The sequence below is a fragment of the Rattus norvegicus genome, chromosome 3, assembly GCF_021556685.1.
Source record: "Rattus norvegicus strain SHRSP/BbbUtx chromosome 3, alternate assembly SHRSP_T2T, whole genome shotgun sequence".
In the NCBI taxonomy this organism is placed as follows: domain Eukaryota; kingdom Metazoa; phylum Chordata; class Mammalia; order Rodentia; family Muridae; genus Rattus; species Rattus norvegicus.
The window spans coordinates 99,084,591-99,096,610 of record NC_141536.1 but is presented as its reverse complement, the minus strand read 5'-3'; the positions used below and the strand labels follow the sequence as shown (position 1 = coordinate 99,096,610).

Sequence of the window (12,020 nt, the reverse complement as noted above, 5' to 3'; positions counted from 1 at the left end):
AACAGTTATTTTTACATAAAATTTTATCCATCCATAGACTGAAATAAATACATTGCACCCATTTTAAACTCATGTTTTAAAAAATAGCCCAAGGCAAAGTAAGTAAAAAAAAAATGGATTATAAGAAAGTTTATGTTGAGAGTGCGATTTGAATTTCTGTGAATATACATAAGATCTGAAATAAATTTACTAAAATATTATTAACAAGACTATCTCTGAGTAGTGGGAATTTTTACTTTAAATTTTCTCCAAATTCTGTGCAAATAATAAACAGCCTTTAGGATAAGAAAAAAAGAAAAAGCTATATTTCTATATTAGCTACTTTTAGTTTCTCTACCCTCCAAAAACTTTGAAATAAGAAACTCAGAGTGGTGCCTAAGGCATGATCTGAGCTCCTGTGCCTGGTGTAGAGATCAGCTAGCCATTCCTCTTGTGCCCCCACAGATCAACATGCTCCTCAACTTTCACCTGGGAGAGAACTGCCCCTGCCCAGAGGAGATCCGAGAGGAGCTGTACGACTTCCATGAGGACCTTCTGGTTCACTGTGGTGAGCTGAGAGAGGGACCAGACCCACAAGCCACCTTCCTTTCCTAGAGTAGCAGTGAGAAGTTGAGACTGGCAGACTGAAAACCTTCACCCAGAAGATACAGAGAGGATATGGGACGGTCTCTGGAGGGAAACAGTGGAAGAAGACTGAGTCTACACCTCACCGGCTTTACTTACAGCAATACTGTGGTCTTCTTGGTCAATTTTGATCCCCATTTTTTTAGCTACTATAAATTTTTTTAAAGTGGGTATCAATATCTTTCCTGAAGGATTCTAAGTCATCGATCCCTACTTTGATACATATCTGCTGCCAAGTGGATTATGGCATGGGTAAATTAAGTGACATGCAGAAAAAAAGCTGTTTCTCATTTGAAATAATAAATGTTAATTTATTTTAGAAACTCTAGAGCCATTTTAACATAGGTTAGAAAGAGTAAAGCCTTGGGATTAAATTTATTTGATGTTCTGGGACACAGAAATTCATATATTCTAGCAACTAGAAAGGCATAATGTTGATAAATACTCCTGCGGGGCTGCCTGTAATCTCTTGAAAATGTTCTAGAAAGGTGGGAATTTTCTTTTTATGTTCTTATCTGTTTGATAAGATAACCCTTAATATACTGTTTGGGTTTGCACTCTATTCTGTGGCTTGCTAGGGGTCCCCTTGGAGGAAGAGGAGGAAGAGGAGGAGGACACTTCATGGACAGGAAAACTGTGTGCTCTGGTGTATAAAATCAAGGGGCAACCCAAGCCTGAGAAGGAGCCACCAACAGAGGAAGAGGAACCGTACCCTAGTAAGTGCACAGCCCTTCAATACACTGCTGGCAACTCTGTGCTCTCTCAGACTTAATCAAGGTAACTGGTTTTCTCCAACACACTGTAAGACATGTGGGGCTATTTAAACTCTGAAGTAAACACATGGGCATCTGGTCATCATTGTTGATAGTTATGGTTTTTTTGTTTTGCTTTGTTTTTTGTTTATTTGTTTGTTTTCCTCTGCCTTCCTGCAATTCAACAAATTCACTTTTGGAATTCTCCTGAGGAAAAAAATCAGCTGTTTGGTGTCTGCTTGTATTGTCAGTCTACTTAGACATTCTCGCATAGATTCTGGTCTTTCTTTCAAGTGTTGCCAATGTCTCTCACTTATGATTACAGTTAAGGCAAGGAAAACGACTCCAACCAAAGAAATTAAACAATAGTAAAGCAGGACTTGTAAAACAAAGAATCGGTCTCTCTTTTCTTTGCTGTGGAACTGAGATTGTAGCAGCCTGCCGTCTTTGACCCATTTTTTTAAGGATGTCAAGTATTGTCCTAATTCCCTCTTCTCTTCTTTACACAGTAGGTAACTTCAACCATGTTGACCCATGTTGAAAGAAGAACACTGACTTGCTTGACTCTCTCTAAATGACTTAACATTCCAGAGGCAGGCTGTCTGAATATTATATGAAACCAGTCTGTTCCTTGCTACAGATTTGGCAAATTTATCATTTGTCTAAAGAAGAAAAAGTATGTCCCAGGTTCAATGTCATTACTTTTTATCTTATTCCCTATTCCTATCTATCTTGGAACATACTTTCAGATCATCTACTAGAGAAATAGACCATCAAGATATGATAGGTGTATCTGGAAACACCACTTTGGGGGTCCACACATCTTATTGCCCTTATATTAACCTTCCATTTTTGTCAGAATGTCTCTGAGGGGAAGAGATTATCCCAATTTATCAGTGGAAGCTTTGAGGCCTCTGAGAGAGTATATAGTAACTTAACTCTGGCAATCCTGGTCAGTCCTATCCCATAACCATGCAAATATTTTGGCTTTGATAAACTCAAGCCAACTGGATTGTAGAATCCCCGAGCCCTTCCCCTACCCCACCAAAAAAGTGACTATTGACTCCCTCTCTGTGGTTACCACCAAATAATACTGCTAAGCGCTTGTACTGGCCCACATATCTCCTATATAACCTGTTGAGAATTGATTCTGGACGTGGATGCTTTTTTGGCAGTGTCTTGTGGATAGGGTTCCCACGAAGTGACCGTGACTTGTTAAGTGAATCTAGTCAATCAGATGGAATCACTCATCATCTGCCTCTGCGAAGTCCCATTCTCTGGAGGGGTTCAAACACCAAGGATTACTTCCGGCACAACTCTGTCTCGGCACTACATCAGACAGATCATTTTCTGTGTCTGCGTAGAATACAAATGTTGCGTTAAATATTTTAAAAGGTCACCACGCTACCACAGGCGAACAGGTCAGGCCCGCCGATTCGGCAGACTCTCTGACCCAGAGCTGGGAAATCTCACCTGACTCACTATGTTCCCATGGCGGGTCACTGCCACACCAGACCAAATTCACAGGGCTATCTGGGGTGCACGTCTCAAAAACCCACACTTTACAGTCATACCTTTCTCTCTTGAACTCGGCGGGAAGTCTCCGCGTGAAGAAACAAAACACCACACAACCTTAGTTTAGGATCAACAGGTAACACAATCTCTGGGTGCAGCAACTATCATCCTAATTTGTAAAGCCATTCGAAGTTAAATCCTCTGATGGCGAATCCTAGAAGATCCCTCATCTAAACTGGGGGCCTTTTGTTTGCTACATGTTTCTCCAAGTTCTCCCCATCCAAAAGTTAAGTCACCTTTTCCTGCCAATTCTCTTCCACTCTCCTCCCCGGAAGTCCCACCTACTCCTTGCCCAGTGATTGGTCCCCTGAAATCTTCGTTCATTAGGGGAAGGTCCTGCCACAAATGTACACCCGATAGTCCTGTCACTTGAGACTTCATGCGCTCCACTATGCTGCCTCTCTCTCTCATCTGTAGAATTATAAGACATCCAAGTTTTGTGTCCTGAATGTTTTAAGATCCAAAAAATAAAGAAAATGGTTGATCCAGTTAATCGAGTTAAGAGATAGCACCATAGATTCAATAGGCTGTCTAGCTTGATCTTTAATTTCATTAGGTGCCATAGCTTCACAATTAAGCACTTCCTGTTCTCTTACTTCCTCTATCTTTTGTCTCCCAAGCATTTGTAATATCATAACTAATTTTTCTTGTCATAGAGCTAATTTTTCAACCATTTTTGGGAGGACGTATGTAAAAATTGCAATTGAAAGTAGGTAGGCAAGCAAGTAAAAGATCTGTACAATAAGAACTTCAAGACACTGAGGAAAGAAATTGAAGAAGACCTCAGAAGATGGAAAGATCTCCCATGCTCATGGATTGGCAGGATTAATATAGTAAAAATGGCCATTTTACCAAAAGCAATCTACAGATTCAATGCAATCCCCATCAAAATACCAATCCAATTCTTCAAAGAGTTAGACAGAACAATTTGCAAATTCATCTGGAATAACAAAAAACCCAGGATAGCTAAAGCTATCCTCAACAATAAAAGGACTTCAGGGGGAAATCACTATCCCTGAACTCAAGCAGTATTACAGAGCAATAGTGATAAAAACTGCATGGTATTGGTACAGAGACAGACAGATAGACCAATGGAATAGAATTGAAGACCCAGAAATGAACCCACACACCTATGGTCACTTGATTTTTGACAAAGGAGCCAAAACCATCCAATGGAAAAAAGATAGCATTTTCAGCAAATGGTGCTGGTTCAACTGGAGGGCAACATGTAGAAGAATGCAGATCGATCCATGCCTATCACCCTGTACAAAGCTTAAGTCCAAGTGGATCAAGGACCTCCACATCAAACCAGACACACTCAAACTAATAGAAGAAAAACTAGGGAAGCATCTGGAACACATGGGCACTGGAAAAAATTTCCTGAACAAAACACCAATGGCTTATGCTCTAAGATCAAGAATCGACAAATGGGATCTCATAAAACTGCAAAGCTTCTGTAAGGCAAAGGACACTGTGGTTAGGACAAAACGGCAACCAACAGATTGGGAAAAGATCTTTACCAATCCTACAACAGATAGAGGCCTTATATCCAAAATATACAAAGAACTCAAGAAGCTAGACCGCAGGGAAACAAATAACCTTATTAAAAAATGGGGTTCAGAGCTAAACAAAGAATTCACAGCTGAGGAATGCCGAATGGCTGAGAAACACCTAAAGAAATGTTCAACATCTTTAGTCATAAGGGAAATGCAAATCAAAACAACCCTGAGATTTCACCTCACACCAGTGAGAATGGCTAAGATCAAAAACTCAGGGGACAACAGATGCTGGCGAGGATGTGGAGGAAGAGGAACACTCCTCCATTGTTGGTGGGATTGCAAACTGGTACAACCATTCTGGAAATCAGTCTGGAGAATCCTCAGAAAATTGGACATTGAACTGCCTGAGGATCCAGCTATACCTCTCTTGGGCATATACCCAAAAGATGCCCCAACATATAAAAAAGACACGTGCTCCACTATGTTCATTGCAGCCTTATTTATAATAGCCAGAAGCTGGAAAGAACCCAGATGCCCTTCAACAGAGGAATGGATACAGAAAATGTGGTACATCTACACAATGGAATATTACTCAGCTATCAAAAACAACGAGTTTATGAAATTCGTAGGCAAATGGTTGGAACTGGAAAATATCATCCTGAGTGAGCTAACCCAATCACAGAAAGACATACATGGTATGCACTCATTGATAAGTGGCTATTAGCCCAAATGCTTGAATTACCCTAGATCCCTAGAACAAACGAAACTCAAGACGGATGATCAAAATGTGAATGCTTCACTCCTTCTTTAAATGAGGAAAAAGAATACCCTTGGCAGGGAAGGGAGAGGCAAAGATTAAAACAGAGACTGAATGAACACCCATTCAGAGCCTGCCCCACATGTGGCCCATACATATACAGCCACCCAATTAGACAAGATGGATGAAGCAAAGAAGTGCAGACCGACAGGAGCCGGATGTAGATCGCTCCTGAGAGACACAGCCAGAATACAGCAAATACAGAGGCGAATGCCAGCAGCAAACCACTGAACTGAGAATAGGTCCCCTGTTGAAGGAATCAGAGAAAGAACTGGAAGAGCTTGAAGGGGCTCGAGACCCCAAAAGTACAACAATGCCAAGCAACCAGAGCTTCCAGGGACTAAGCCACTACCTAAAGACTATACATGGACTGACCCTGGACTCTGACCCCATATGTAGCAATGAATATCCTAGTAAGAGCACCAGTGGAAGGGGAAGCCCTGGGTCCTGCTAAGACTGAACCCCCAGTGAACTAGTCTATGGGGGGAGGGCGGCAATGGGGGGAGGGTTGGGAGGGGAACACCCATAAGGAAGGGGAGGGGGGAGTGGGATGTTTGCCCGGAAACCGGGAAAGGGAATAACACTCGAAATGTATATAAGAAATACTCAAGTTAATAAAAAAAAAAAAAAAAAAAAAAAAAAAGAAAGTAGGTAGGGGTTTACCCTGGTGGTCATGACTGCCAAAAATACTGCGATGGCTTTGTCAAGTAACATTTCCATCCCCTCAACACCTACCCTTGGTCTTAAGGGATGTGAAATGGGGTTGGGGATTTAGCTCAGTGGTTAGAGCGCTTGCCTACCAAGCGCAAGGCCTTGGGTTCGGTCCCCAACTCCGAAAAAAAGAACCAAAAAAAAAAAAGGGATGTGAAATGGAGTTTCCCAATTTCAAATGCAGAAAAAAGTCTGCCTATATAATTAAACTTGTCTTTTGGGATGTCTTACTGCGATTCGCTGTCTCGGAGATTCCTGTGTCATTCCTTGCTCTGGGCTTGAGGCTCCTACGACTTCAGAGTCTCCCAAATCTCTCTGGGCATCCAGCAGAACTCCAAGAACTGATGCTTCCTGTGAAGACTATCCCAGGTGAATTTCTTCTTGATGGCTTTTGGTCAGATGTCTCCTCTGCAACATTTCTATCAAATGTCCTCTGCTTTCCAAATCATTGGTGGGCTTTCTCCTTCTCCAATCACATTGGGCACTAGATATAAAAGTAGCTCTCATTCCTCAGATGTAGTTGTCATTTCAGAGGCTTACTGCTAAATAAACTCACCCCTTCCTAGTTTTAGTTCTTTCTGATCTCTGGCTGGCTGGATCAACTCAAGGGTTCTTGCTCAAACTCCTCTCTAAGCTTATTGATTCAATCTGGCTCCTCTGGGCCTCTCACTGAATTCCTCATCTCGGCCTCAAACAAATTCTGGAAATTTGTTCTAATTTTCTGGCTCTTTATTATTTTCTGGGTTCAACTGCTTCTATACAAACTTAGAAATGAGCTCAACTCCACTACACTGACTCCCAACTCAGCTGATGAACTTGACTGCACTCCACTGCATTGTGTGAACTCCACTGAACTGCACACACTGAACTGCACACACTGAACTGCCCTCCCTCCTGCATTGTTCTGGTGAGAGTTGGGCATATAACTATCCGTGACTCATTTGTCAATTTTCTCTCTGATTCATCACTTTGTCTGCCCCTCAGTTACACATCACTGTCAAACACGGCTGTTTCTAGACAGATCACATAGACATGGAAGGTCTTTAGATGCCATCCCTTGCAGAACAAACATATTGCTGGATTAAATTCCTCCACCACCTCCAATTATAAAAATGGTGAAAATGCCGTAAATGAGTGATAACTTGTCTATGTCGTTACTTATGTGATTTATCTTGACAAAATAAGAATTTAGGGGAGTATAGTGAATTTACCAAACACCTCCACATATACTAGTTACTAATGATGTTAGCTTTCTTCTTTTCTTCATTATTCAATTGAGGGAAATAGGACTCAAAAAAAAAATCAAGAGATACCAGTTCAATGATTCTCCTTTCCATCTTGGATCCAGAAATTTTTCCTGGCCACTGATTAACTCAAATCTGAGATAACTAATTCAAGTGAAGCTATGACTTCACTTCAAGTCTAAGTATCTTCACTTCCTATAGTATCATGCTGTTTCCTATATTGGAGCAGATTTATAACCTATGTGAGTGGTCATTTGCAATGAAAGTCAGAGCCTAACAGCATGCTGAATTTTAGCACTTAAAAGTCAATGATGGCAAAGATTTGGACTGAAAGCCATCAGGTTAGGTGGTGGTAAGCCCTCCCAGAGATTTACTTTTATGAGCAGTTGGTGAGGATCAGATGGTCTCAAGAAAGACAGAACAACACTGTTCTGCAATTCATTTGAGTGCTGTTAAGTAGCTCTGTGTTAAAGAGATTTTCGTAAATTAACTGCAAGCCATGGCATCAATGAAACCGTTAGAGTATTATCAAAGAGCTATATGATAATGAAATGCTCTAGCACTAGCCCATCATACTAGGTCATATTTTTATGTCTCTGTCTAGCACATTCATAAGAGAGCCTTTGCATGCTAAGACTGGACTGCAAGCTGCCATTAAAACAGAATTTCTTTAAATATAACTGTGTAGCTGCAGCAACTGAGTTATTTCTCCAGAAGAGATCAAGCAGCTGTTTCTGTTGAATGCTAAAGTTAAGAAAACGAAAATCAGCTATCAGATTTTACAGATGAAATGTGATGTACCTATGCCTTCTCCATGGGAGATTATTTTCCTCATAGTCTCTGTAAAAAGAAATGCCCCAAAGGATATTTAGTCTCTCAAGCAATGCAACCAAAAGAGACAGGGCCCCCTGCTGACATGAGAGACCTTGTGCTGACCCACTATAATTCAGCAGTAGAACTAGATGTAGGAGTGAGTCTGTCTAAAAGAGGTGCAATGCCTTCTGTTCTCAGCCTATGCTGCGTTGCACAAATGCTTACCCGCTCTCAGGGAGCTAAGCTGGCATTCTTGTCCCTGGGACTTACTTGCTTTCCTCTGATAAAGCTCAAACCAGAGGAGTCCCTAGAGATGACTACAAATCCATCAAGCCCCAAAGCTGCTACTTGGGGAAGCATTTGCCTTGTCACTGAATGGTATAACAGCTCTAAACAAAAATTCTCTCCAGTTGAGTGCCACAGCTTATTTATGATTACTCCTGGGCAGAGAAGGTATTCTTTATAACCGGAGTGAGCCCTGGGCTCTGGTACAAATGAATACCAAGTGAGATCACCACACAAATGGGGGTGGCTCTATGGTACATCACGTTTCACCTGTAAAATTATTTAGTCTATACAAAGTGTATCTGGCATAGTGTTTAATTTCAAATATTTGGTGATTACCTCTCATATTTCAGGCACTGTTTGAGGTACCAGTAAAATATGTTTATGAAATATAACCTTTCAAGGATTTCACTTATTCCCGCTGCAGGGAGACATTGGGACCAAGAAGACAGAAATGCTCTGGGTGATATAACTTGAATAAGGACTGTGGCAGACAGTATGATGCCTCAGATGATATCGACAGGTCATGTACAAATATGGGATGTACAAATATGATGTCGAATGTGAAGGAGAATGCTGGTTACAGATGGGATTAAAGATGTTGGTCAGCTAAGCTTCAATCAGGATATAGGGACTAGTAGAACCAGAGTAATCCCAATAGTCTATTAAAGGGAAAGGTGATGGCAAAAGAGAAGCACAGCTCTGAGAAAGATCCAGGGTCAGAATCAACTATGTTGTTCCCTTTCTGTGCAGTATAGCCACAGATACAAACCAGGTCCTCTGGGGCTCAGGTAAGCAATGGTGGGCCTCTATTTTGGTGATCTGTGTTTAAAACTGGAGAAGAAACTCTTACATATATTGAGCGCTTTGTGCACAGCACTATCCTAGATACTTTATATGTCACTGTTCTTGACTTTTTCTTCCCAATAAGCAACCAAGTTCAGTGACCTCCTGCTTCCTGTTTAAAGACCTGAGTAAAGATGGTAGGCTCCCATCACCTGTTCATAGTTCTACATCTTCATTTTAGGAGCTTCTCCATTTAGTCACTATTCCGTTTTCTTTTCTTTTGGTTCTTTTTTTCGGAGCTGGGGACCGAACCCAGGGCCTTGTGCTTCCTAGGCAAGCACTCTACCACTGAGCTAAATCCCCAACCCCCACTATTCCGTTTTCTGTGATGATCAAAGCAACTTATAAAAGGAAGCATTTAACCCAGGGACTGGCTTAGTTTCACAAGGTGAGTCCATTGCCTTCATGACAGTAGTGTGGTAGCAGTCATGCAGACGTGGCACTGGAGCAGCAGCAAAAAGCTTATGTCCCCATCTGCACAGAGACAGAGAGAGCTAGACTAGGTCTGGCATGGGCTTTTGAAAGCCCAAATCCCACTCCCAGTGGCATACTTTCCTCCCACACTTAATCCTTCCCAAGACAGTTCCACCAACTAAGGACAAACATTCAAATACCTGAGCCTCTTAGGTGAGGGAGGGGCATTCTCATTCATGTCCCCTCCCCCAGTCAGATCAGCGAGCACTCCCTGTCCCTTCTGTGCTCTTTTCTCTAACATATCATCATCAGTCATGCAATTGCCTGTACATTTTGAGAAAGTGATTATGAGGCTGGATGACTGATCTCAAAAACAACAGGCTAATTATCTCCTTATGATGGATGAGACCCCAGGGATCCATAGAGCAGAATGCGGCTAGAACGCTGGAGTGCAGTTTCACTGGTGGCTTGTGTAGTATTGCTGCCTCTGACACTAAAAATGTGTCCAGGTGGTGAGGAAAGAAGGGTGGGGGTTTGCATTCTTCTTTCTACCCATATATGTATAAGGCTCTGGCCAAGGTAGAAAAGCCATGTAGGAGCCAAAGACTTGAACTTGATCCCTAGAACCCTTGAGAAAATGCTGGTGTGGTGATGTGTGCTTATAATCTCATCCCTGGTAAGGTAGAGACAGGCTGCTTTACCTGTCCAGACATCCTCAGCCTACTTGATTAGCTACCAGGCAATAAAGAGCCCGTCTCAAGAAACTAGGTAAACAAGACCCAGGGTTGACTTCTGGTCTCCACAGATATGATTACACATATGCACACACTCCTGTACATATACATGTACCCCCATACACAAACTCATGCATGCACACAGGCACACATAGATGCACAATAACAGAGGAAGGGAAATTTAGAGACAGGTTTAGCAGATAGGTACAGCAGCCAGATGACTGCTCACTGTCTGCCCTGAAAGCTAGGCTCCAAGGTAGCCAGGCTGGTTGACTCAGCTGTAGGGTCCGTAGTCTGTTGTAAATAGTCCACATCCCATGCTAAAACCTCCACTTCTCATACTTAGCTCTCACTCCCTTGGGTGCGTTAACAGACCTACTCTTTACAAGAACCCACTTCTGTTCAAGAAATTGACATGTTCTTTACTGAAACAAAATGTAAAGTGAGGATTAAGCTGTAAAGGCCATGATGGTGGGGAAATTTGGTCACAGCCACATCTGTCCTTTCTGTTCTTAGGTGATGTTGATGACAGTTGAATGCAATTCAGGTGTAGGACGTAATACATTCCTGGACATGCAGGAAATGCTAGCTAACCTGCGGCTATAATCATTGCAACAAGAAGTGTGAGAACTGACAAGGAGCTGAAAGTCTTGCCCTAGTCCTAGGCTAGGAAAGCCAGAACAGACAACAACATGTACTTCCCCAAAGCACACGGAGAGCTGGGGCATGTGCTGGTGCTCTGGGCCCTCCGACAGCCTCACAGCACCAGTGGATGTTCTTTGTGATCCAGTAACATACATTAAAGACAGTAGTTACCCAAGAACACTGTTCCAGTGCCTTACAGGCTTTTGTTTTCATTTCAGACCACCTTGAAGTGCCATTCCCAGTGATAACCCCCAACACCTGTGTTCTTGTTAAATAAAGTAAATGGGTCCCAACTGTAGATCTTGGGCCAGAGAAGCACTGGAGAAGCACAGAGAAATTGGCCTGATTAATTTGTCTAAAGTTGAGTCCTTGACATCCGTGGATTTAACATTCCCTGGCTTTTTCCATTGCTAAGCAGTACACTTGGCCATTTGGCACATAGGAGAGGAATCTCTTCCCAAGTATACCTTGGTAGCTGATTGGAGAATGAGTGACCATGTCATGTGACCTCTGACAGACCATTTCCTCTCCACCAGCAGTCAGGACAGTCATCACAAAGGCCACACACTTCCCAGAGCTCACCTCCCCCATCTAGGTGATTAATGGTGTGCACTGACGCTTTGATAATGGCCACTTACTGCCATCAGGAACGGCTGGAGTTTTGAGATTTTGTTTTATTTCTTCAATCTCAGGTTTTACTCATAGGAAAAGCAAACTGAATAACATTGAAATTGGACCCTAAACGTGGTAGTAAAAACTTGCTGCTTACCCATTTAGCCTACTGAAGCTACAGGCTTTCATTTGCTGCTTGAATAAATTATTGCCACTCTTTCAAGAGCACAGAATGTCTCATAGACATATACTTTCAGATGCAGACAGAGACACAGAGAGGTGGATGACTCGTCTGAGGACACACAGCTGTCCCTGCCCAGTGCTTTTATTACTGTACTGCCTCCTTCGAGAGGGATTTTATAGGGTGATTTTATTTTATTGGTAAAGAAAATGAGGCTCTAAGAAAGTAATCTGACCAAGAGTGTCAGGAAAAGAACTAAAGCTTTATG

The 12,020-nt window shown here is 42.2% G+C and overlaps 1 protein-coding gene across 3 annotated transcripts in view; it reads left to right on the top strand.

Moving 5' to 3' along the window:
• Ryr3 (ryanodine receptor 3) overlaps positions 1-12,020 on the top strand; it is a 553,860-nt gene that overhangs the window by 356,751 nt on the left and 185,089 nt on the right. For all 3 annotated transcript variants that reach the window (XR_015684544.1, XR_015684543.1, XM_087655160.1), the window contains exons 37-38: positions 445-547; positions 1,203-1,340. Coding sequence is in view for 1 of the 3 variants with exons in the window: in XM_087655160.1 (XP_087511286.1) it covers positions 445-547; positions 1,203-1,340 (241 nt within the window). In the remaining 2 variants the exon portion in view is untranslated. The remainder of the gene's footprint in view (positions 1-444; positions 548-1,202; positions 1,341-12,020) is intronic.